The following is a 27,336-nucleotide window of genomic DNA, read 5'->3' as shown; positions in this document are numbered from 1 at the left end:
AATTATTAGAGGAGTTCCTGGCATGGCTTTGAGTTATGCCAACCAGCTTCCCCCAGACAGCTCCTAGGCACAGCAAAGCATGGCCCAAAGACTGTTCCCAGTAAGCAGCCTGCATCCAATCACCTTTTCTGGGAGGCTGAGAATTTAATAATATGGACATAGGGCACTCTGTGCCTGTTGGTCTCAGTGCCAAAGGAGCATTTCCTGTCCCATTTAATTTCCCAGCACAGACATAGCTGCTGTGTTCCAGTCTGATCCCTGCTTTGTTCCTGTAGCCATGCGACTGGGCACTGGTCTGTACTTAGAGTCTGCGGCAAACCAAAATGTAGCCTTTTGTGTCTGTGTTACTCAACCTCATCCCTAAACCTCTGTTTGGCTTTGTCCTTTTTGAACTGTTCTGCTGTTCAGGCAGCAACTATATTTGGAAAGGGCTATGTATGGTGCATTTAAATTCAGCAGTTATCCAGAAGTGAAAATCTGCTCTGTGAAGTAAATGGAAAGTAAATGAGACTGACACAAGCCCTGGGTCTTGTGCTGGCATTGCAGGTCAGCAGATTCTTACCACCAGTTTGATTTTTCATCAGAGACAAGGTACCATGGAGTGCAAAATTAGGACTCCTGAGGCCAGATAATCCCAGATAGCAACATCTATCAGGTACAATAAGGCAGAAATCTCAGTGTCAGAATGAAGCTGCCTTTCTTTTACTGACTAAATGCAGCTCTCCCCTGGCTTCTTACTGAGCACATTTCCTTCTCCAGGGCTCAGGCACAGCCCTGATAGACTTTTGCAGATGTTCTTTTTCTTGCTAATGCCTCCCAGATCCACCTTTCATTTCTTTTTGTCATGAAGTTCTGCCAGAATCAATTTACATTTAAATTGTTAGAAGCAGCAATCTGCAGCTACTGATAACACCCTTATCTGCTATCATCCCATCTTATCTGGGTAATGGAAACATAAGATGTGCACTGGAGAAGGAGCAGAGCTGCTCCTGTAGGTACAGGCTCCTTCCAGTGTTTTAACTATTCTCAGTCTTTTCATATGTGCCTTAATCCATGAGATCCAAATGGCACAGGATATCCTCAGAACAGGCAAAGGGGGCTGAGAAGCTAAAAGGGGGGAAGAGAGCTAATCTGGCCCAGGAGCATTTGGAGGGAGCTGGAGGGACAGGATATGAATTTTGGGGCAGTTTGATGGTGGAAGGAAGCAGGCAGGGAACATGAGGACAGGCAGAGCACACAGAACATGACTGGGCAGCAGGCTGTGTCCATCTGGGTGTTTGCACAGGAGAGGCAGGAGTTGGGCGTCTTCAGTGGCACTGGCACGTGGCAGAAAGGCAGAAGCAGGGGAGAGGAGCTAGGAGGCCAGGGGACAGGTGGGAGGAACCTGGCTGGTGTAAGAGGGAGGCTAAAGAGACCAGGCAAAGAGAGGAAAAGCAAGGAGGAAGCCCAGGAGGGACATTTATTAGATGAGAGTACTAAAATGCAAGACAATCACTAAAGCCTACAGCCTCCAAAAGTGTTTAAGAGTCTTGTGCAGAATTTAGGATGTCCACCAAGATGTGAGCCTGTTGTCTACAGAGCAAAGCAGGAGCCTGTCTCCCTGCTGGTGTGGCTTACCTAAACAAAGCTCTTTTTCACTCTTAAGTCAGAAGCCTGCTGAAGAGGAAGTGATGATCTAGTTGTTGAGCCTCACCATATCCTGTGTTCAGAACCATTTTCATTTTTAGTTATCTGCAAATGTTAATGGAATGTCCACAAATATTTTCTTGGTTTCTATGGTAAGAGAAAAGAGAGTGTGAAGCCTTGTGTCAAAACCACTGCCTTGTCTGCATCATCCTGTGCTTTTCAGGAGAAGACCTGCATCACCAGCAGAGTCATCTGTGGCATTGCTTGTGGGCACACTAGCATTTAGCACACTTTGATCCCTTTCAGGTTGACATTTTGAAACACAGACTTGCCCATTCCAAACCAAAATGGTTCTCTTGATCATTTTCTAATTACAGGGTAATAACAGAGCATATCAAAGAAGCTCAGCATGGGTTCCTCCCCCTCTGACTAGAAAGCAATCAGGCATTTGCTGGAATTGAGCTGTAGGACTTGGGAAATGGCTCTTTTTCAAGGTCTAACTTACCAAATGTCTCAGCAGTGAAATCTCCCAGTGCCTTGTGCATGCATGAATGGAGTGTGGCAGGGTGCAAGAGCTTGGAGTGCCACTCATTCAGCACCTGAGCACTGCCCGCCAGCTGCCATGCTCCAGTCAGGAAGGGATCAACTCTCCTGTGCCTCCTTTCGCTGGAAAAGGAGTTTTGTTTTAGGGCACACATTGGCAGAAGTGTTCACAGAATCACTGACTGCTCTGGGTTGGAAAGGACTTTTAAAGGTCATCTAGTCCAAACCAAGTAAGCAGGGACATCCCAACGAGATCAGGTTGCTCAGAGCCCCATCAAGCCTGACCTTGAATGCCTGACTGTGAGCACTGACCTCCAGGGGGTGCGTGCATTTATCAGACCATAACCAATCTGGGCCCACTTGTTGCCAAGAGAGGTGGTGGAGTCACCACCACTGGAGGTGTCTAGGAAGAGACTGGATGATGGGGTGCTTGGTGCCATGGGTTAGTTGATTAGATAGTGTTGGGTGATAGGTTGGACTCGATGATCTCAAAGGTCTTTTCCAACCTGGTTAATTCTATTCTATTCTATTCTATTCTATTCTATTCTATTCTATTCTATTCTATTCTATTCTATTCTATTCTATTCTATTCTATTCTATTCTATTCTATTCTATTCTATGATGGGGCCTCCACCACCTCCCTGCGCAACCTGTTCCAGTGTCTTACCACCCTCACTGTAATGAACTTCCTCCTGATGTCCAACCTAAACCTACACTGCTCTGGTTTAAAGCCATTGTCCCTTGTCCTAGTGCTACACACCCTCACAAGCCATCTCTCCAGCTTTCTTGTAGCCCCCTTCAGGTACTGGAAGGCAATGACAGGCTGCCCAGAGATGTGGTGGGGTCCCCATCCCTGGAGATATTCATGATCAGACCTGATGGAGCCCTGAGCAAACTGATCTGTGTTACAGGTGCCCCTGCTGACTGCAGGGGAGTTGGACAAGGTGACCTTTGGGAGTCCTTTCCAACCCCATGCATTCTGTAATCAATATGAAAGCATCACTGGTATGGTACCAAACCAAAATGAATGGTGCTAAGTAGTGCCCAGCTTCCATGCAGGAGTGTTTCTGTGGGCAGCTATCTGGGAGTTGAGCCTGACAGTGCAGAACTTTGCACTGTGTTATTGAGCTATTTCCAAGACAGATTTTGTGAACAGAGATCAAAGTGCTGAAGAGGAACTTTAGCAAGTATGACCACTTGTGCAAATATCCATTCAGGAGTTCCAAAGGCTGTCAGGGCATGTAATGATCGCAATCGATGTTGTGTTTGCTTTTGTTTCAGCTGCCTTTGACCAGCAAATTCGGCTGATTGCTTCCATTGTTATTTTTTGCTTAGAAGACAATTACATTGTTAGCACTTAAAAAAAACCCAAAACCAAACAACAAAACCCACTCTTCTTGCACCTCTCTTTGTGCTGGTTTTGAGCTTCACAACTCCCTACCCTTGGTAACATAACTTTATAAGTTATTCTAATCTTTGTCTTTCATGAGAGTGGTGAGACCCTGGAATAGGCTCCCCAGAGAAGCTGTGGACACCTTCCACTAGCCCAGCTTGCTCTAGGCCTCAGCCAACCTGGCCTTGAACACCCCCTGGGAAGGGTAATCCACAACCTCTATGGGCAGCCTGTTCTAGTGTCTCACCACCTTCACTGTAAAAAATTTCTTCCTAATATCCAGTCTAAATCTAATGTAAATTTGCCCTGGAAGTGTTCAACACGAGGCTGGATGAGGCTTTGAGAAATCTGGTCTAGTAGGAAGAGTCCCTGACTGTGTCAGGGGAATTGGGAACTAAATAACCTTTAAGATCCCTACCAACCTAAACCATTCTATGATGTTGTGATTCTATGAGTCTCCCTAGTATCAGCATCTTTCTGGCCTCCATTGGACTCTTGCCAGTGGTTCCTGTCCCTCTGGCACTGGGGAGCCCAGAATTACACACAGTACTCCATGTGTGGCCTCACCAGGGCAGAGCAAAGGGGAAAGAGAACCTCTGTCGACCTCTTGGCCACACTCTTCTTCATGCACCCCAGAACACTGTTGACCTTGGCCACGAGGTCTCCTTGCTGGCTCATGGTGAATTTGAAAGAGGCCTGACATGTTAGCCCAGGCTGGCCCATGGACTTGACCTAATCCCATTTCTTCTACCAGAAAAAATCATGTGCACTATAAAAGGGCTCAGGACAGACAAAGGCTACAGGTTCTGGCTTGTCCTAGGAATAAACTCACAGTATCCCCTAGCTTATTTGGTTCCACTTTGGCTCTGGTGACTACATCTAAGGGGTCCAAAAACGTTGTTTAAAGAAAAGGAGTTCAACAGACTGAGAGTTGCTCTATGAAGAATCCAGGCCTCCACTGGAAGGTGTTTGGGCTCTGTAAGCTGCACAAGCTTCCCAGAATTGTCGTCAGAGTGTGCTGTGATGCTGTGATACTCTGATACCATACCAACCCCATTCTATGATGCTCTGGTCTTGGTGCACCCTGAACTGCACTGTTCCTGACAAGAAGTGGCCTCACTCCCAGACTCCTTATCACTGCAGCCATCCATACTCAGGTTTTCCATGGAGGACCCTTTCCTGGTAAAAGCAGTTTGGCTTAATTTCTCAGATTTGAACAAAGCACAGCATCTAGGATGCTGCAGTTCTGTGGCTAAGCCTGCTCTCTCTTACATTCCTTTTTCTTTTTGCAGGTTGTTACTTTGTGGTATAGAGCTCCTGAAGTTCTACTGCAGTCCAGCTATGCAACACCAGTTGATCTTTGGAGTGTTGGCTGCATCTTTGCAGAGATGTTCCGTCGAAAGTAAGAGCCAGTTTTATTGCTTCTGTCTTTTCAACTTGAAACTTGAACAGGTGGGCAGTGATGTCTGATTTCATGCACTTGGTCATGGTTATGTTGGAGAGTTCATGCACTGGAGCACCAGGCATATTTTGGATCTCAGTAGTCACTGCAAAGTTGATTTCTAGAAATGGGAAAGAGAAATAGGATTTTTTTTAAGAATAAGGTCTTTAGTGTAAGTAGTGAGCAATTATAGCTCAAAGGAAACAGATAAATGCCTTTTTTAGGGCTAATTCCATTGAATTGCCCATCAGAACTATCTTGCTACACAACAGCTGGATGCAGATGAGTTGTGAGGGCAAAAGGAGCACTTGTCTACTGGCCTTTCCCCAAGGAAGGGACACTGGTATGGAAGTTGTACCACACAGGAGAGGAACAACCCCCCAGGAACCTTAGCAAGGTGAATCTGTTGCCATATTAACCCAATGGCACACATTTTGGTTGAGCTTACTGCAAGAAGTGCATGTTGGCGTCACCTGGGAGCTCTCCATCTAGAAACTGTGACATTTTGTAACACCCAGCGTGGAGTCAAAGAATGTCTATAAAGAAAATGTGGGAGAAAAAAAAATTATCAACTGGTTGGCCTAAACCCCAAAATTGTTTCAATGTGCAAGGAGAAGCCATACTGCAGGGGGCTTGAGAAACAACTACTGAATTTATACAGCATGAAGTTAAAAATACTAATTGAATTCTTGCAAAATAACTTTGGAATTCTACTACTTATTAATGTTAGTATATGGAAAAATCATTTTTCTTGGGCTTCCTGCCTGGTCAAATGGCCTGGGTAGAATTATTATCCTCCACCCTCTCTGTTATGACTCAGAAATGAGGTCAGAAAATGTGAGGGAAAGAAAAAACAAAAAGAAAGTGGACTTTAGGAGTATCAATTAAAGCCTGCAAACTTCGAAAGGTTTCCTCTCGTCCTAAGCATTGTCAGTAGCAAAGTCAACAACTTCATTACAGCATCTGCAGCAAGAGTGACACAGGACAAAACAACTGAACACAGAACTTTATACCATCCTCAAACTTCTATTTTCCCCCCCTCATTTAATTTGCAGTATTCTGACAGATAAGAAATATTATCACATAGCAACACCACCAATTTAATTTTCTTTGTCCTTTTATGATGTGTGAGCCTCACTGACACTCCAAATCCCACATGGTCAGCTGAATTAGGGAGAGCTGTAGTTCTATTTTGTACTTATTTGCAAATGCAAATAGTGCTTTGTCATAGAACCATAGAATGGTTTGGGTTGGAAGGGACCTCCAAAGGTCATCCAGTCCAACCCCTCTGCACTCAGCAGGGACATCCCCCACTAGAGCAGGTTGCTCAGGGCCTTCTCCAGCCTCACCTTGAGTATCTCCGGGGATCTCCTCAACTGCCTCCCTGGGCAACCTGAACCAGTGTTCTAGCACCCTCATGGTGCAGAACTTGTTCCTCATATCCAATCTAAATCTGCTCTGCTCTCATTTCAAACCATTGCCCCTTGTCCTGTCCCTGCAGGCCTTTGCTAACAGTCCCTCTGCAGCCGCCTTTTAGCCCCCTTCAAGTTCTGTCAGGCCTCTGTTAGGTCTCCCTGGAGCCTTCTCTTTTGCAGGCTGAACAACCCCAGCTCCCTCAGCCTGTCCTCCTAGCAGAGGTTCTCCAGCCCCCTGATCATTTTTGTGGACTTCCTTTGGACCCAATGGATTAGGTCCATCAGGTCCATCTCCCTCCTGTGTTGAGGGCTCCAGAGAGGGATGTAGAAAATGGAAATTAGATCTGACTTGAAGCAGAGTTTGATAAAATGAGGACTTCTCTTATTCTTGCCAAAGGCAGGGTCAGTCTGACATTCTCAGTCCTCAATTTGGGAGCTTGTCAAAAGCTGCAGAAGTCAGGAATCTGCCAAGTCTGTATGTCCTATGTGCCTCACTGGAAACAAACAATGTGCCTTCCACATACTCCACTTTACAGACATGATTTGGAAGCCTGATCTCAAGGCTTATTGCCACAAGGCTACACTGAACAGCACTGAACTCTGTCTCCATGGGCTGTTGTGTTGGGTTAATGTTGCAATTCTCTCTCTGTGATATATAGACGGTGTCTTTCTGATTCTCGTGGTGGGTTGCAAAAGAAAACCCATCTTACTGTGACCTTAATAGCAATCAACTGTCAAATTTTGCAAACTCCATGGAGGAATTCCAAAAAATTGAACATCAAACAGCTGTTTCTGTTGGAAAATGGTAGTGCCTTTGGGCAATCACCAATCTGCATTTCTGCTGGAGTTGATAGAGTGAGGGTATGAGAATGCAGCTAAAGTTTAGAAGTCAATGGAGGTTTGATATGGAGGCAACCTTTTCTTTTTACTGTCTTGCTGGGTACTTGTTGCCTTCTTTCCCTACCACCCTTGCAATGCTCCAGGCTTGGAGCAGAGAACAGGTCTGGTGAAGAGCAGCTGAGGGAACTGTGGTCATTTAGCCTGGAGAAAAGGAGATTGAGGGGAGAGCTCATTGCTCTCTACAACTTCCTGAAAGGAGGTTGTAGCCAGGTGGGGGCTGATCTGTTCTTCCTAGTATCAGCTGATAGAACAAGCAGAAATGGCCTCAAGGTGCACCAGGGGAGGTTTAGGCTGGACATGAGAAGAAACTTCGTGACTGAAAGGTTTCTCAGAGCCTGGCACAGGTTGCTCAGGGAGGTGGTTGAATCCCCATCCCTGGAGGTGTTTGAAAGAGGCAGAGACGTGATGCCGAGTGCCATGGTTTAGCCCCAGCCTTGGTAGAGTTAGGCAATGGTTGGACTCAATGACCTTAAAGGTCTTTTCCAGCCTAAACAATTCCACAAGTCTCTGATTCTGAACCTCAGTTTGTTCCAGAAGGATGTACAACTGGGTGCTGGGAGAGAAGGAAGAATAAAACCAAGATAGCAGAGACATCTAGGCAAGACGCAACCGAGCAAGTGCTGGCATGAGCACTGCTTATAATTTGGGTTTCCCATCTAGGCTGGCAAACACCTTAAATGCAAACTGTCCCCTTTATCACGCAGCGATTTTGAGCGCAGGCTTTGCAATCATATTATCTGCTGTTTTCCAGTGAACCTTAAACCAGCATATCTGGTGGACCGAGAGCTCCAAAGTGTAATCATTCACTGGTCTGCTTGCTTGCCGTTAGAATTTGGTAGCAGGAAATTTAACACAACAACAGTTTGGGTTTGTTTTTTCCCCTCCCCTTCTTCTGTTTTGTCTTTGTTTTCACGAGCAGAGGTGGAGGTTGCAGCTTAGAACTGTAAAAGCTACACAGCTTGATTTGCAACCTTTGAACCCAGGTACTGTACAGTTCTGGCTGGGGTTTGTTTTTGCCATTTTTGGGAATTAGCTTGTTTTGTTAGGAGAATGATTTAAGTTGCAAGTGCCATAAAAGTTCACCACAGTCCAGGCCCAGCTGTATTGGGAGAAGGCTCCTTCCTTGGAAAGATCTTGTCAGCGTTCAAACTTTGCACTTTTCCTCCTTTATTCTTCTGCCATTCATGTGCATATGGGTGTGTGGGAGGCTGATGGGTTTTCCATACCAGACCTAATAAAATGGGATTTTTTTCTTCCTCCCCAGATAAGTGGCCAGCCTATTGCAAAGATTTGTCTAGCCTTTTTAAAGTTGAATGGACCCAAGCCACAATGTAGCTTAATGACCTCAGTGATCTGATGGAACAACAGTGACATTTTGCTTCCAACATAACTAACAAAGGAAGGTAGAAGGCTGCACTTGTTCACATTATTCCTGGGTTTGGATAAGCAGGAATTGTTTTCTGTTTAATCTGACCTCTCAGGCAGAACTCCCATTGGCTTTGGGCAGAGGACAAATGCACATTAATGGAGAGAAGGGCAAGCAGTCAGAACAATACCACTAATTCTCAAGCACAAAATAGATGTGAGTTTCCAAGACCCTATTAAGAGTAACATACCTTTTGGGGTTTTAGCTCACATTTTCCCTCAAGCCTTTTCTAGCTGATATCTCTCTAAGTGTCTACAGTTGGGCTGATTGATAGCCGTTAGATACACTAACTGTATGGGTCTGTGGTTGGAGATGAGTGGTGAGTGAGTGCCAGGCCATTCATTTGTGGTTTTCCTTCTAGTTTCCAGCTGTGCCAGGCTTTCAGTCAGAGGAATAGATCTGTTGGTAAAGGAAACGGTTGATAAACCATAGAAACCAAAAACTGTCACTACCCACGACACAAAAACCAGAAGGGAACCTTGAGGCAGGGCTAAGACAACCAGCAGAAATGCTGTTAGTTGACCAAGTTTAAGCTGAGTTGAGTTCAGGTGTGGGGTCAGGCAAGGCAGTGGCCAAGAGATTGGGGCTGGGTGGCTCTGAGATGACAGCTGGCAGCCACACAGAGCTCAAGTCCAGCAGGAGAGCTCCCCTTCTGAAAAACCTGTGTGGCTTCTTCATGTGCAGGTGGCACAGCATTAGTCTGAAATCACAGATTCACAGACTCACAGAATGGTGAGGCTTGGGAGAAGGAGACTCCACAACCTCTCTGGGCAGCCTGTTCCAGTGCTCCAAGTAAAGAAGCTTTTCATTATTTTTATGTGAAAGAACACATTAGCCTTAAAAAATTCTACATTCCTTTGAGTTGTGACACTCTGTGTCAATCTGGATCAGCCTGATTTGAGGTCATAGTAAAAAGCTTTGTGGCTAGCAGAAAGACCACAATGTGTCAGTCTCGGTGTAGATATTTACTTAAATATTCTCCATATTCATAGCTTCTCTCCTAGCATATCCAGGTTTGTCAGCAATAAGTGCTTTTGGAATGCAGACATTTGTCAAATAAGAATTTCATCCAAGGGATCACTTCATTTTCATTCATTCTGCTGAGATGAAGTAAATTGGCATGAAGATTCAGTTACTATTGATTTTGACTGAGTTGGAATCTGTTACCTGAAGCTGACTCCATCAGCTACATCATCCAGAACTTGACCTGTAGTGAATTATTAGATTACTTGTTATTAGATTATATTCATGAAACAGGTTTTATTCCTACGTCAGCACAGCACAGACACTGCTCTGTACAAGAGAATAATCTTTCAAGTGCTCTTTATGTCCAAATAATTAGACTGTGACCTTTCATCACTGACAGAACTACACACAGCAAGGGATTTTTCCTGTCTGTAGCTGTTATGTTAAAGCCTTTTTGGCCCTGATAATCAAACTCTGCTGCTGTAAGAATGAAGATGCCCAGTTAGGACCACATCTCATCAGCCATTAACAATGGAGGAGTGTATGAAATCAGAGCTGTATCTTAGCTGGATAGTGTCCTACCCAGTGAGGCACAGAAGCAGGCTTGCTTGCATCTCTCCTGCCTTAGAATCAGTTTTCCTTTTCTGGAAAGTAATTGCAAAAGGAGATGTAGGTGTTCCTCATCTTCTAGATCTTTTAAGAGTCTGATGGTGAGGGCACTTAGCCAGAAAGTGAGAGCAGAGTTTGAAGAGGGCCCAGACTTTTTGGGAAACTCCATTTTTGGCAAAGATTCCAGCCACAACTGTATGAAAAGCGAGGCAGAAAAGGGCTTTCCAGGGAGGGAAGCTTTTACTCAGTTATTCACTTAGTCCAGAAGAAGATTTGGGGGGGTTAATTCTGAGCAGAGCAGATGTTTTTTTCCAGAAACGAAAAGCCAGCTCCATCTGGATCTTGGGGAACTCCTTGAAGTGGTCATGAAGGTGGTGAACAACCTGGTAGTGTTGGACTGAGAAGTTCAAGGTCTGGGGTGGCTCAGGGAGCTACAGCTGCTCAGTACTTCCAAGACAGAGGAAACATTCATTCCATAAAGACAGAGTTGTATGCTCTGCCCATTAAAATAATGTCAAAAGCTAACATGTCCAGGCAGGTTTTGTGTGACTCCAGAGAGGGAGACTCCACCACCTCTCTAGGCAGCCTGTCACAGTGCTCTGTCACCCTCAAAGTAAAGAAATTCCTCCTCATGTTTAGATGGAACTTGTTACGTTCAAGTTTGTGCTCCTTACCCCTTGTCCTGAAAAGAGCCTGGTCCCATCGTCCTGACACCTACCCTTTAAGTATTGCTCAGCATTGATGAGATCCCCCCTCAGTCTTCTCTTCTTGAAGGTCTCTTCCAACCTGGTCTGGTCTATTCTATTCTATTCTATTCTATTCTATTCTATTCTATTCTATTCTATTCTATTCTATTCTACATGCTAAAAAGCCCCAAACCCCTCAGCCTTTCTTCATAAGAGAGATGTTCCATTCCCTTCAGTATCTTCATAGAGTTGTGCCACAGATAACACAGGAGCAGGGCTATGGCTCAGTAATGGCAAGGAAGAAATAACAGCATAAAAGTTGTCACAAAATTGATTTGGGAAGCTTTGAACACACAAATCTACAACATTAAATGTGTTAATACTGCAGCTGCATGGAGCAGGTGGCATCTGGGCAGTGGCATCACCTGGAAGTTCTGCTTTGTTTTGTCTCTTTAATAGAAGAAGTTCACTTACTCCTTCTTTTGATCAGGAATCAGATGAAAGATTTCCTGGGAAATCACTAATAGCTGAACAGGATAAGAAACCAGAGAGCTCTCCATAGATGAACTCAGGTTACTGTGCACTGTCCTGGGCCAGTGAGCGGAAATCTTGAAGCTTCTCCAGCCTGAGTACCAGAGGGAATTGGATAGGACAAAGCATTGCTCAGGGAAAAGTGCAGTAACTGGCCTTTGAAAGTTGTATCCCTTTTCCTTGCATGCTTGCTAGACATACTTGTGACCTTCAGTGCTTATCTCAAGTTCTTCTGCAGGTGTTTATTAATTCACTGTAAGCCAGCGCAGCTGCTACAAATTATTTCCTTCACACCATCCTTCTAATCCTCTTTCATGTCTTTTGACACCCTGACTCAGCAGCTGGTGCACAAGGTTGACGTTGAAATTTCACTGCTGCTCATGTAACAGATTTCTGGTTAGTACTGAGATGGTTTCCCTGCCTTTCTTGTCTGGAGGATTGTAATCCCCTTGCTGAGATCTTTTTTTCTGACCCAAGAGTGTTTTGTTACAGCTGAAGGTGATGAGACATTTAGTTGTGGGGGGAAGGTGGCAGTTCTTCTGATGCTTCAGGGTTATCTGAAAATTAGAGAGGCTTAGCACAACAGGTGCCACTAACACCTAATATGCGGCAACAGAAGTGAGCAGAGATCAAAACATCTGCTCAGTACCACACAGGAGCAGCTGAAGCCCAGTTGGAGAGGAAACTTGAGGAGTCCCTCTCTTAGCTTGTAATGTTTTACCCACTGTTCCTTGTCCTATCAGCTGGCACCATTGAAAAGAGCCTGGCACAATCATTGTGACACCCACTCCTCAGATACTTACAGATGTTGATAAGATGTTGATAAATCCTGAGAAGGGCCAGTGTTAGACATGATGCTTACCCTCAAACTGAGCTGAACAAGAGCAAAGAAGCATGGAAGGTTTAGAGTACAATTTTAGTTTATAGTTGGAATTACTGAATCACAGAATGGTTTGGGTTGTAAGGGACCTCCACAGGTCATCTACTCCAACTCTTCTGCAGTAAGCAGGGACATCCCTAACTAGATCAGGCTGCTCAGAGCCACATCCAGCCTGACTTTGAATATCTCTGGGGATGGGGCCTCCACCACCTCCCTGGGCAACCTGTTGCAGTGTTCCACCACCCTCATAGTAATGAACTTGTTCCTAATTTCCAATGACTCGATGATCTTAAAGGTCTTTTCCAGCTAGAGCAATTCTGTGATTCTGTGAAAGCAGATATGAGATGGAGCCATGAGGGGAATAGAATACAGAGAACTGTGCCACCACATTGGATTTGTCACACCAGGTGCTGTAAAAACACAGAAGCAGTTCAGTTCCATCATTAAACTTCAACCATCTGGCTGAGAAGACAGATATCATTTAGCCCTGTGCAGTGATGGGGGCAGGGATTGTTTGACACACAAATGGTTAACTCACATTGCTGGTAGAACTGTCAATCTGAACAAGAGCGATGCTCCTTCTTCTGCACTGAGCAGAGATACACATTTTTCTTCCTTCCCCTTTCTCCAAGGTCAGTTATGTGGACATTTCCAGAATTTGCTTCAAATGTTGGGACAGTTTTCAAAATACCAATTTTATGTCCTTCTCCCTGAGCTGTGAGAATGGCCCTTAAAGCTCTGGTGAAACAAACCTACAAATCTTCTGGAGAAGCAAATGTCCACAGATAAGAGAACTGTGACGTGCGTGCTGAGGCAGTAAGTGAAGGATATCCAACACATGAAGGCTCTTCCATTTGAAAAAGTAGTGCTGAATGATGAATGCCGAAGCAGGAACAGATGAGATCTACCCATGTTAGAGCACATTCTGGTCAAAGGTGACACCTGCACTTACCTTACTCTCAGGAGTTTATATATAGGTCTGTCCTTCAGGTGAAGCACCTTTCTTTTTCTGACAAGAGGTGGTGAAACCAGATCTCACATGGCCTGATCCTGGGGTCACTGATGTCTGTGATAAAGCTGCTTTTTATGTCAGTGGTGGGGGACAAGGCCCCTCATTCTGCTCCAAGGCCACCTGGGACCTTGAAACACGACGCTGACATGAAAGCTGTCAAGCAAATGTTAAGCATCTAGAAAAAAAAATCCTTCCCTTGCCCAGTTGCTAAAGAAGCCTTGCAGATGTTCATATTTTCTCTCATGCTCTTTCTCTTACTTTTTTTGCTGTAATTTTAATCAACAACTCAATCTACACAGTAGGCTGAGCCTGCTCTGGTTGCAAAGCTGTACACAGTGCCTCTGGTTTCCCTTTTAGTCACATTTCCCTTTCACCTCTGCATGCAAAGGGAACATAGAATCAGATAATTGTTTTGGCTGGAAAAGACCTCTAAGATCATCGAGTTCAACCTTCAACCATGTCCCAAAGTGCCACGTCCACATGTTTCTTCTACATCTCCTATGACGGTGACTCCACCACCTCCCTAGGCAGCCTGTTCCCGTGCTGGCCACTCTTGCAAGAAAGAAAGTCCAACCATTCTCTAACTCTACTAAGCCTGGGACTAAACTATGTCACTCAGTACTACATCTTTGCCTCTTTGAAACACCTCCAGGGATAGCGATTCAGCCACCTCCCTGGGCAGCCTGTGCCAGGCTTTGAGAACCCTGTCAGTCAAGAAGTTTCTTCTCGTATCCAACCTAAACCTTGTTGACTGGTATCTACAAGGAGGTCAGAAAGCACCTTCCTTTCTCATTGCAGGCAGCAATTCTATATGTTTCTTAGGAAACAGACTACATCTGCTTTTTGTGGGGGGAGAAGGGAGTGTCAGGATATTATTTTGAATTTTAGAGTTTGTTTGCTTCATTTTAGATAGCAATAGGGAGCAAATTCAGCGCACTCCAGGACTGCAAGTTTGCAATAGTTTTCCAGAAGCTGCCTGTTTTCCTTTATCTGCTTCTGTTGACCCAGGGACATGAAAAATCCAGAGAAAATAATAATTCTTGCAGTTCTTTTGATGCATTCAATCCGATTCACAGAATGGTAGGGGTTGGAAAAGGACCACCAGTGGCCATCAAGTGGATTCTAATAATAGTTTACTGCTGGCGTGGCCCAAGTGATCTTACAAGGTTATTGATGACTGTAGTACTGTTCTGCTTGAGGATTGATAGATTTTGAGTCCACAAGTTGGGCTGTTAAAGACCAAAAGGAGAAACTCAAGATGGCTGCTCTGCTTTCTGTCAGCATTTCCTCGCCCATAACGTTTATCTGTGTTGAAGTTGGTTTTTTCCTTTATGTAGGAGAAGTTTCTTACAAGTTTTGAGCCAGTTGTGATCAAGCTCTACATGAAGTAACTCCTTCCTATGCTGTGCCTGGCAGCCACCCACACAAAGATATTATTAAAGGGAAAGGAGAGGGAGAAGTACAAGAACTGTTAGGTTTCAAATGAGAACTTGGAATTGCACAACAGCTGAGGCAAGTCCCTTGTGACTGGAAGTGGGTAACTGTCCAGAGCCTGCAATGTTGAATTTGTGGCCTGTTTTCAAGCTAAAGTGTTCTTACTGCACTATATTGATTTTACCCATCAGAAGGGCAAATGATCTCCATCCCTAAACAGTGATAAGTATTTTTTTTTCTTTTATCATGCCTTAGATTCTCTTTCCATGCTTGTAGGACAGACTTGTCCAGAAGATCCATCAAAAAAGAAACTGTGATGAGAACAAGAGTGAGGAGTCAGCTCAGAAATAATCCCTCTGAATCAAGGTTTCCATAGGACAGTCCAGGTCGTGCTATTTCTAAGTCACCTCATAATGCTGGTGTAAGGTGTTGTTTGGTTTTGATTCCAAAGATGAAAATATTTTCTTCCTAACAAAGAATCTGACAAAATTGTTTGCCAGCTCTTCACATTTTGTAACATAAACCAAAAGACGCCAACCCCATCATTTAAAAATATCTCTGAGTCACAGACTATGGAGCTTGGCAGTTTTCCAATGGCATGAGACAGGATTCCTTGGCTAATGTTGCTTGGCCTTTTTAGTTCCTTCACAGCCACCTTGTTGCTCTTATACACAGAGACATACAAACTCCTACTCTAACATACTACAACCTTACCACCTTCTAAAATCTTTTTATCACTTCCATCAGCTGATGCTGTGTTTTTTCACAGAGTCATAGAATGGTGTGGGGTTGGAAGGGAACTCCGGAGATCATTCAGTCCAACCCCCCTACCAGGGCAAGGTTACTTAGAGAAGGGTCACACAGGAACATGTCCAGGTGGCTTTTGAATTACTCCAGAGATGGAGACCTCACCACCTCTCTAGGCAGCCTGTTACAGTGCTCTGTCACCCTCAAAGTAAAGAAATTCCTCCTGATCTTTCGATGGAACTTAGGTTCAAGTTTGTGCCCCTTACCCTTTGTCCTATCACTGGGCAGCACTGAAAAAAAGACTGGTGCCATCCTCCTGACACCCACCCTTTAAGTATTGCTCAGCTTTGATGAGATCCCCCCTCACTCTTCTCTTCTGCAGGCTAAAAAGCCCCAAATCCCTCAGCCTTTCTTCATAAGAGAGATGTTCCACTCCCCTCAGCATCTTTGTAGCCTTTTGCTGTACCCTCTCCAGCAAGTCCCTGCCCTTCTTGATCTGGTGAGCCCAGAACTGGACACAATACTCCAGATGTGGCCTCACCAGGGCAGAGTGGAGGAGGAGGAGAACGTGCCTTGACCTGACGTCCACACTCTTCTTGATGCACCCCCAGATGCCATTGGCCTTCTTGGCCATGAGGGCACATTGCTGGCTCATGGTCATTCTGCTGTCCACCAGGAATCCCAGGTCCTTTTCCCCAGAACTTGTCTCCCAACAGATTAGCCTCCAACCTATACTGATCCACAGGGTTGTTCTTCCCCAGATGCAGGACTTTACACTTCACATTTTTGTCCATACTATGTCAAATTGCCGTGGACTTTTGACACCTCCCCCATCTTGTCTGACACCTTCAAAGCAGCAGCTGCTAGTTCTGAATCACTGCTCTTCTTCCCAGCAGTTCCCCTTGCCATCTCTTCAACCAGACTCTCTAAGGCCAGAAAGCAAGCTGTACCTTTTCCACCCACGCTGCTGTTTTCAGTTGAGGGAGTTCTTGTATGAATTCCCTAACTACGTGTGGGCTTTCCACTGATGATATTGCATATATTGAAGTCGTAGAATCATAGAATGGTCTGGGTTGGAAGGGACCTCCAAAGGTCAGCTACTCCAACCCCCAAAATTATTGATTATTGAATCAGGAAATTATCCTTATTGTTTTTCTGGGAGAACAAGGAAGAAGATGGGATTCCCAACTGCTTTTGTCTCCACGCTGAGCAAATGGTCTAACAGAAAGAAGCCAAATGGATATTCTGGAAGTTGTTTCTTACATATCTGGGAAGATACAAGTCTTGTCTAGCTTTGGAGACACTTGCTTTGTCAGCTCTAGAACTGTCACCATAGCTTTGCAATAGAATTTGTCTGGATAGATAGGTTTTAGACTTTTTTATCCCTCTTCAATATTGTTTTTCTTCACATGACCTTCATTCCATGTATCCATTTTACTCATAGTTTAATAACTCAGTATCACAAAATGAAAGTTTCCAGTCAGAATGTCAACAGTTGGTTCAAAATGTCAGCCACTACCAAGGAACCTGCAGAAATCTTGTCCTGCACCTCAGTGCATGTCTGCACTGCAGGGCAGACCACATCAATATCAGAATCATAGAGTGGCTCAGGTTCGAAGGGACCTCAGAGCTCATCTACTCCAACCTCTCCACTATGCACAGAGAAACCTCTCAACTAGACTAAGCTGCTCAAGGCCTCAACCAGCCTGGCCTTGAACACCCCCAGGGAGAAGGTAGCCACAGCCTCCCTGCACAGCCTTTTCCAAAGTCTCACCACTCTCCTACTAAAGAACTTCTTCCTTGGATCCAGTCTAACCCTGCTCTCCCTCAGCTTCAAACCATTCCCCCTTGCCCTGTCTCTAGACACCCTCAGGAAAAGTCCCTCTGCAGCCTTCCTGTAGGATCCCTTCAGGTACTGGAGGGCAGCTCTAAGGTTTCCCTGGAGTCTTCGCTTCTTCAGGCTGAACAACCCCAGCTCTCTCAGCCTGTCCTCACAGCAGAGGTGCTCCAGCCCTTGGATCATCTTTGTGGCCTCCTCTGGACTCACTCCAACAGCTCTGTGTCCTTATGCTGGGGACCCACAACTGGAGGCAATTTTGGAGGTGGGGCCTCAACAGGGCAGAGTCAAGGGACAGAATCTCCTTTCTTGCCCTGCTGGCCACATTCCTCTGGATGCAGCCCAGCACACAGCTGCCTCCTGGGCTGCATGAGGGCATTGCTCAGCATGGGGAGCTGCTCAGCATGGGGAGCTACTCAGCAACCAACACCTCCAAGTCTCTTCAGAGCTGCTCTCAACCTGCTCTGCACCCAGCTGCATTTGTGCCTGGGATTGGCTCAACCCAGATGCAGGACCTTGCACTTTGACTTGTTGAGCCTCATGCAGCTGTCACTGACCCATTTCTCAAGCCTGTCTAGAACCTTCTGGTTGTCCCTGCCCTCAGGTGAGTCCAGCACACCACACAGCAAACTTGCTGAGGGTGCACTCGATGGCACTGTCCATGTCCCTGACAAATTCCAAACTTGATGACAATTCTAACTTTTGTAATGAAAAGTTACAGACCCTTTTTGCTGTGGAGACCAAAGGCTGAAAGTAAAGGCTAGAAGTAGTGTGGGTAGTTTCCAGTTGAAGCTCATTTATCTCTTGGCTGTCATTGTATACAATGCTTTTAGAATTGTTCTGGCATGTTGGTGGAGTTGCAGCAGAGGAATTTTCATGGGGACTTGCTTAGGAAATGTTTATGTCTCAGTTTTTACTGAGTAGCATAGACATGACACACAGTGGCTATAAAATAAAGAAGGCAGACTCTCAGACACCAATATCCAGCTCAGGGTATTCAGTGAAGGTAAAACTCAGCATGAAACAACAATATGAGCTGATTGCTCCTTGGGACAAGAGAAAAGAGCCTGAAGTTGTTGAATGGTGAAATTGGATTTGTTCAGCTGCATGTAAGCACGAGAGCCTTTCCCCAGAAGACTGGTGATGCAAGTTCTTCTAAACTCCAAGCAGATAGTAACTGTTTCAGTATTTGTGGTGTTCTGTGTTGCAGCCTCATGTGATCTGTGGGTTTATTTCTGTATTATCACAGAATCACAGAATGGTTGAGGTTGGAAGACACCTCTGGAGACCATCCAGTCCAACCTCCCTCCTCAGTCAGGGCCACCTAGAATTGGTTGCCTAGTACTGCATCAAGATGGCTTTTGAATGTCTCCAAGGTGGGAGATGCCACAACCTCTTTGGGGAACCTGTGCTGGTGCTCAGTCACCCTCACAGTAAAAAAGTGTTTCCTTATGTTCAGATGGAATTTTCTGTCCTTCTGTTGGTGTCCACTGCCTCCTGTTCTGTCACTGGGTGTCAGTGGAAAGAGCCTGGCTCCATCTGCTTTTTGCCCTTCCTTCAGGTTTTTCTATATATTAAGAAGATTTCCCCTAAGTGTTCTCCAGGCTAAACAGTCCCAGCTCCCTCAGCCTTTCCTCATATGTCAGGTGCTCCACTCCCTTAATCCTGGGGGAAGAGCAGTCAAACAAGATAGGTATCTGCAGACTCCCTGTAACTTTTCCTTCCCCCCTCTCCTTAAAAAAAAAAGTCAGTGAAGCAACAACCATTAGAAATAGGGAATCACAGGGACACAACAATATCTGAGACTTCTTGTGTAAATAAATAGGGAAATTAATTGTCTTAGGTGCATGGTAAGTCTTTCCATCCCATCTTCTACCCTACCCAGGTAGGTGTTTTGTAACAGGAATGGTGTTAGAGCCCTCAAAACATGGATTTTGTAGCAAGCAAAGACAGGGAGAACTGAGAGGATCAAGGAAGCACACAAAAAGCAACTCTGTTCCTATAGGTAGCCTTTTCCTCCACTGGAATATGCCTCTTTCCTGAGATAAAGATACACAGGACTTTAGGAGTTCTTTGAAGTCAGAGGACAGACTCATCTATTCTGCCACAGGAGGCAAACCTAGCTCCAAGCCTTTCCTGAGAGAAAAAGGAGGAATTCTCCAAAATCAGACATTCAATCAGTCTTACACAGATTAGCATCACAGAGAGAAGTATGCCCAAGTTAACATCTCTGGATTTGGCTTGCATAAATAAACCTCAGGGGGTGAGGGGGTGAGTGAGTCAAGTAAAAGGTACCAAGAACAAAGGTGAACAACTCCATGAATGCTCCAGGCTTGGGGCAGAGTGGCTGAAAATTGCCCAGCATAGAAAGGCCTGGGGGTGCTGGGTGACAGCAGGTGAAGATGAGCCAGGGTATGGCCAGGTGGCCAAGAAAACCACCAGCATCCTGGTCTGGATCAGCAATGGTGGGGCCAGCAGGAACAGGGTGGGGGTTGTGCCCTTGGAAGTGATTGTGCCCCTGGAATCTGCACTGAGGAGGCCGCACCTTGAGTCCTGGGTTCTGTTTCAGGACATTCACTATAAGAAAGACATTGAAGTGCTGAGGCAGGTCCAGAAAAGGACAGCGAAGCTGTTGAAGGGTCTGGAGAACAAGGCTGGTGAGGAACACTCAAGGTGAGGAGGAAGTTCTTCACCGAGCGAGTCATTCGTCATTGGAATGGGCTGCCCAGTGAGGTGGTGGAGTCACCGTCCCTGGAGGCGTTCAAGAGGAGATTGGACGTGGCACTTGGTGCCATGGTCTAGTCATGGGGTCTGTGGTGATAGGTTGGACTTGATGATCCTCGAGGTCCTTTCCAACCTTAGTTATACTGTGATACTGTGATACTGTGAACAGCTGATGGAGCTGGGGTGGTTTAGTCTGGAGAGGAGGAGGATGAGGAGAGACCACCTGAGTCTCTACAACTCCCTAAAATGAGATTGGAGCTAGGTGGGTTTTGGTCTTTTCCCCCTAGTAACAAGTGGTAGGAGAAGAAGAAAAGGTTTCAAGTTGTACCAGGCTAGATAGGTTGGATATGAGAAGAAACTTCTTGGCAGAAAGGGTTCTCAAAGCCTGGAACAGGCTCCTCAGGAAAGTTGTGGAGTCCCCATAGGTGTTAAAAAATGTGTAGACATGGCACTTCAGGACATGCTTTAGTGGACATGGTGGTGTTGGGCTGATGATTGAACTTGATGATCTTAGAGCTCATTTCCAGCTTTAATAATGCTATGAAATTTTACATCTCTGTTGCTGCTGGGTACGCTCCCAGTTCATTGGTGCTGAGGGAACTGGGGTCCACCATTAAGAACAGAACTGAAAAACCAATCAGCTGGAGGGGAAAGTTTTTATGTGTTCTGGACTTGCAGTGCTGGGCAGTGATTCGTGAAGAGCAGACAGTGCCAAGAGGTGAGATGTGCTCTTCATGTGGCTGCTGGTTGAGTAGATCTACTTCCCCAGTCATCTGTCCAACATTCCAATTGAACCTCCAGCCAAAATTCATCAGGCAGATCTCACTCCATTAGAGGTGCCTGAGCTGGAGTTGGCATCCTGTTGTAGTCAGGGTGGTGGGATGGATTGGAGGCTGAGAGGTGAATTAATAACACTTCATTATGGTGAAACACCAAAGTCCACTGGAAGGTCACCTTGTGGTGGGTAATTTCAGATTCAGAAGAATTTAAATTCTTGCTTCAGCCCTTAGTGGATTTGAAAGAGCAGCAAGGATGGGAAAAACCTGCCTTAAAAATCCCAAGAATTAGACTTGTTTTGGCATGACACTGCCTAAGGTGATGTGAGAGCAGGGCTGGCTGTGCCAAGCCTTCAGCGGAACATGAAGCTCAGCAGACTTTTAGAAACGTTAGATCAACTTCTCATTTGCATGGAGAGGGTTCCTGGATTGTGGGGATTTTTGTCCTCGTGTTCATGTGCTGGAGCCACAAGGAAATACTCAAGAAACTGTCTGTTAGTAATTCTGAGCAGTCAGTCAAGAAAATGTCTAAGGTTGACATATTCCCTGATTTTGGAGGATCTTCTATTGTGTAGCCAGCAGGTCTGCCCCGGTAAGGTTACACCTGGAGTACTGTGTTCAGTTCTGGGCTCCCCAGTTCAAGAGAGACAGGGAACTACTGGAGGGAGTACAACAGAAGTCGGAAAGATACAGAGGGGAGTGGAGCATCTCTGACAAGGAGAGGCTGAGAGGCCTGGGGCTGTTTAGCCTGGCGAAGAGCAGCCTGAAAAGGGATCTGATCATTGTCTAGCAAGAGCTAAAGGGTGGGAGGAAAGAGGATGGGGCTGGGCTCTTCTCAGTGGTGTCCAGTTACAGGACAAGAGGCAACAGGCACAAACTAGAACCAGGAGGTTTCACTTAAGGAAAAATTTCTTTACTTTGAGGCTGCTGGGCCCTGGCCTAGGCTGCCCAGAGAGATTGTGGAGTCTTCTTCTCTGGAGAGATTCCAAACCTGCCTGGACATGTTCTTGTGCAACCTGATGTAGGGAAACCTGCTCTCACAGCAGGGTTGGACTAGATGATCACCAAGGTTCCCTTTCAATCCCCATCATTCTCTGATTCTCTGCTATGGAGTATCTGCTGCCACAAACGGTCCTGGGATTGTAGCTATTGACCATTTGGAGGCTCAAAGCTTGCACAGAAGCAAATGCTCCCATCTCAGTGAAGTTAAGCTGTGGGGTTTTTTGTAGAAGGCAATATTGCTGGATACCTTAAAGCTTAACCTCTGAGTTCAAGTGGTCTCGTCAAAGAGGCTGCAGTTAGTAAATGACATGTACATGGGAGGCAGCACATGTTGCTATTTATGATTTATTCATAAATAATGAATAAAGCTCTTCAGTGAAGACCTCTTTGTGGATGACAGGTAACAGGGTTTCAGTCTGATGTTGTATGGTTTCCAGTTGGGTAGAAGATAACCGGAGTGGCAGCAAGCACAACGGAGCCAAAATGCATGTTTACCTCATTAACAATGGTCAGCCTGTCCTCCAGTCCTTGCTCTCCTCTTTGTCTTAGTGGCAGAGTCGTGCAGAGGTGAGTAAGTCTGACTGAGATGTCACAGTGCTCTGGGGCTGCTTGCTGTATTGGGTGTGAACTCAAGACAGACAGTGACATGGATCCCTCTTGTCTGAGTGTCAATGCGTAAGGTGCCGGTTTTCAGGATGAACTCATGGTTAGTAAAAGGAGACCCAGGTCCTGAGTATGGGCAATGAGAGGGGAAAGATTACAACTGAGTATCACAGAGTCACAGGATCCAGGGATCTCTGAAGGTCATCTAGTCTGACCCCTGCCGCTAGAGCAGGATCAGCCAGAGCAAACCAAGCAGCACCATGTCCAGGTGGGTTTGAACGCCTCCCAGGAAGGAGACTCCACAACCTCTCTGGGCGGCTGTGGTGGGTTGAAAATTCCCCCCAGTATTGAATTTGCCAGACCAGGCCAGTTGGAAGCAAATGAAGCTGTATTTACAAGCAAAGCTACAATCTACAATGGAATGGAATGCAATGCATATGTACAAAATATACAGTATTTGCAATATTTACAGGTATCTGCAATTAATAGACAGCACAGAAACCCCTGTGGACAAAAACCAGGGGAGCTAATAGCTTCCCACTCCCTGCCCCCTTCCCTTACCCCCCCTGAATGGAAAGGGACATGTGACAGAGCAGGGGCTTATTTTGTTAGACTTAGCTAAAACAATGCAGCCAGGGTCAGCAGAGACAGCAGAAGCACAAAGTTAGTATCTCTCAGAGCAAGAAGCCAAGAGAGAGAAAGATTATTTACCAGACCAATTCTTATGGTAAACATCCCTGCAATGGTATTTGTTTAGAACTGTCATTATTCTCCTTTCTATATCCAATGGTGATTTATTTACATTTTACCACTTTATATTCAAGATTTGTGGAAAATTTTAAAGGTACAGCCTAAAACTACCACAGCAGCCTGCTCCACTGCTCTGCCACCCTCAAAGGGAAGAATTTTTTCCTTGTGTTTACATGGAACCTCCTGTGTTCCATCTTGTGTCTATTGCTCATTTTCCTGTCACTGGACACAACTGAGAAGAGTCTGGCTCCATCCTCCTGACACCCACCCTTTAGCTATTGATCAGCACTGAGAAGACCCCCCCTTCAGGCTGCTCTTCTCTAGGCTAAACAGCTCTCAGCCTTTCCTCATGAGTTAGATGCTTCAGGCCCCTCAGCATCTTTGTGGCTCCACAAAAGGTGTGCACCACTCTCTGACAGTATTTTCAGTCACTGTTTTCTCTGAAAGCCTTTGGACATTCAGCCTACTAATTTGTTTCTTCCCTGGACATATCTTTATGCAGCAGAAGTAATCTTCTCCTTCCAGGTAAATTCTGTATCATTTCACACCCCATTCCTTACAGACCTTCATAAATCCATTGTCATTTCTTTGACTCCTTCAACCTAGGAACAGATTTCCAATATACAACATACCAGAAATTTAATGTTTAATATTTTTTTAATCCATAATAATTCATCTGTAATTTTATTATGTTGTAATGAACTGCATGACAATCACTCTGGTTTTGTCTGGCTGTAAAAGGTGTTGAAGTGTGGTGTTTATAGTGAAAACTGTTTTGTAAATGATATTTTGATGGTTTCATGGCCATGGTGGAATCACAGCATCACAGAATGTTAGGGGTTGGATGGGACCTTCAGAGATCATTGAGTCCAACCCCCCCTGCCAGAGCCGGACCACCTAGGGCAGGTCACACAGGAACACATCCAGGCAGGTGTTGAAAGTCTCCAGAGAAGGAGACTCCACAACCTTTCTGGGCAGCCTGCTCCAGGGCTCTGTCACCCCACCATAAAGAAGTGTCGCTTCATGTTGAGGTGGAACCTCCTGTGTTCCAACTTGTACCCATTGTCCCTTGTCTACTGAAAAGAGCCTGGAACCTTCATCTTGACACCCACCCCTCAGATATTTATAGAGATTGATAAGATCCTCTCTCATCATTCTCTTCTCCAGGCTAAACAGCCCCAAGGCTCTCAGTCTCTTCATAGGAGAGATCTTCAAGTCCTGCAGTCATTCTCATGGCCTTCATGGGACTTTCTCCAACAGATCCCTGTCTCTCTTGAATTGGGGAGCCCAAAACTGGGCACAGTATTCCAAGTGTGGTCTCACCGGGGCAGAGTAGAGGAGGAGGAGAACCTCCCTAGACCTGCTGGACACAGTTTTCTTAATGCACCCCAGGCCACATGGCACATTACTGTCCCAGGGAGAACTTGCTGTCCACTAGGAGTCAGGTTGGACTCAACAATCTTAGAGGTCTTTTCCAACCAAAACAACTCCATGATTCTATAATTCTATGACTTATAGAATCATATTAGTTGGAAGTTATTTCATTCATGTTAAAGGTCACAATTGCATTTTCAAAAGTAGCATATTCAAAAGACATCTCCATCTGTCCATCTTTTTATCACTTTCAGTAGAAATTTGAGAGGTGCACTCCCAGGCTGGATAAAATCTGGAGGCAGAAGACATAGTGAGGTCTCCAAAAAATAGAAACAACCATAACACCTTTTCACCCTCTGTTGGCAGCTGTCAATGACAAATGTAAACTCACATTAATGAAGGCCCATTGTATCCTAACAATTTTCCTTTCTTCTTTCAGACCACTCTTCCGTGGAAATTCAGATGTTGATCAGCTAGGAAAAATCTTTGAGTAAGTACCAACTTGTTGCATGCTGTCACTATCTGTTTAACACTGAGACACTGAGGTTTCTTTGCCATGTTTTTGTGCAATAGGGTGACTAGAACAAAGTATTCCTTGAACACGTTTCCTATTGCTGCCCTGTGCAACGTGATCTTTCTGTGTATTCTGTGTCAGAGTGGGAGGAGGAAGCAGCATGGAGCAGAGCTCTGCAGAACTAACAGCCATCAGCAGGAAGTTAGGAGAGACTTCTGCTTTGGGCTTTCGAAATCTTTTAAGCATATTGTGCAGGTACCATTTGTGCTGTTCCTAAAGAGATCCAAGAGACTCTTTCACTGAAGCAAACACAGAGGGTTTATTTTTCAGTGATTTCTTTGTGAATTTCAGGAAACAAGATCAGAATACTTTAAAATCTCTCTAAGGTGATTACCAATAGCTTCCCTGACCAAAAGAGTGCTGCACATTAGAAAATGCCTTACCTTTGAAAGCATTCTGTGTAGCCTGTTAAAATGACTACAGTCCATACTTTGGACAGGATGTGAGAGCAGAAGGAGTATCAGCACTTTGACACGAGCTGTATCAGAGATCACAGGGGCACAGAATGGTGGGGTTGGAAATGACCTCTGGAGATCATTCAGTCCAACTTCCCTGCCAGAGCAGGTTCACCTAGAGCAGGTTGCACAGGAGGGCATCCAGGTGGGTTTTGAAAGCCTCCAGAGATGGAGACTCCAACATCTCTCCGGACAGTGTGTTCCAGTGCTCTGCCACCCTCAGAGTAAAGAAGTTCCTCCTCATGTTCAGATGGAACTTCTTACATTTAAGTTTGTGCCCATTACTCCTTGTCCTGTCACTGGGTTCCACTGAAAATGACAAACTAATGGGCTTTATTTTAAAACCTTTGTACAGTTCTAGAAGTTTGTGGTTTTCTTCTTCAGATATATCAGAGGTGGGGAAGTTCTAAACTCTCTGAAGCAGAATAATTCTCTTCCAAAATATGGTCTTACTTAAAACCCAAAAAAATTAACTATTGATACTACCCATATGAAAATTAAGTGAAATTATGTCATATTTTCTTGTGAAAGCTTTTCAGAGTAAGCAATGTTTCTGTATTTAAAGGACCATGTAGATTTAATGTCTGATGTAGATGTCATGTAGTTAGGAAATCAAAACCTCACAGGGCTGGTCCCACCCCCGAGAATAAACACCTATTTCCTCTGCACTTCTGTCTGCCCTTTTGACATGGAGGGGCTGCAGGTATCCAGATGAAACAAGAAATAGAATCATAGAATCATTTAGGAAATAGATAGGGAAAGAGGGAAAAGAGAGACAGAAGTATTATTCTCTTGAAGATACTCCAAGGAGGAGATAGTAACATTTCTAAGGCGAAGAGCTTAAACAGAACAGATAATCAGTTTCTCTGTTTAACCAAGTTCCCAGTTCTCAAATCATAACAGATCTGTTTCTAAGCATTTTCATTACTGAATACAAGGTTCCTAAACTGCAGGTCTTGATTTCACACAGTTGACTTCCCCTTCCTGCATACCATAGCAGCCTGGGTGACTCACTCGCATGGTTAATTTGTCATGCGCTGCATAGCTCTTCCTGCCCAAGCCAAAAAAATAAAAGAATCAGGCCTGAAAGTTTACTTCTTCTTCTTCTGCCAAAGCTACTCCTTCAGTCCTACAATATTCTGCTTTATTAAATGAGGACAGGTTTAGAATAGAATAGAATAGAATAGAATAGAATAGAATAGAATAGAATAGACCAGACCAGACCAGACCAGACCAGACCAGACCAGGTTGGAAAAGACCTTCGAGATCATCAAATCCAACCCATCACCCAACACCATCTAATCAATTAAACCATGGCACCAAGTGCCTCATCCAGTCTCTTCTTGATACATAGAATCATAGAATCATAGAATGGTTTGGGTTAGAAAGGACCTCAAAAGGCCATCTAGTCCAACCCTCTCTGCAGTCAGCAGGGACATAGTCCACTAGAGCAGGTTGGGCAGAGACTTGTCAAGCCTGACCTTGAATATCTCCAGGGATGGCGCCACAGTCACCCCCCTGAGCAACCTGTTTCAGTGTTCCAGCACCCTCATGGTGCAGAACTTGTTCCTAACATCCAATCTAAATCTGCTCTTCTTTAGTTTGAAACCACTGCCCCTAATTTGAAGCCAC

General features: G+C 45.1%; 1 protein-coding gene across 2 annotated transcripts in view; it reads left to right on the top strand.

Moving 5' to 3' along the window:
* The window catches only part of CDK6 (cyclin dependent kinase 6), a 123,118-nt gene that overhangs the window by 84,049 nt on the left and 11,733 nt on the right, over positions 1 to 27,336 (top strand). For both annotated transcript variants that reach the window (XM_068157019.1, XM_068157020.1), the window contains 2 exons: positions 4,855 to 4,964; positions 25,115 to 25,165. In XM_068157019.1, coding sequence (XP_068013120.1) covers positions 4,855 to 4,964; positions 25,115 to 25,165 — 161 coding nt within the window. The remainder of the gene's footprint in view (positions 1 to 4,854; positions 4,965 to 25,114; positions 25,166 to 27,336) is intronic.

The sequence above is a fragment of the Melanerpes formicivorus genome, unplaced genomic scaffold (assembly GCF_026170545.1).
Source record: "Melanerpes formicivorus ecotype bairdi unplaced genomic scaffold, bMelFor1.0.p_v2 SCAF_35, whole genome shotgun sequence".
NCBI lineage: Eukaryota > Metazoa > Chordata > Aves > Piciformes > Picidae > Melanerpes > Melanerpes formicivorus.
Note: the sequence above shows the minus strand (reverse complement) of the source record. Positions and strands in the feature narration are given on the sequence as shown.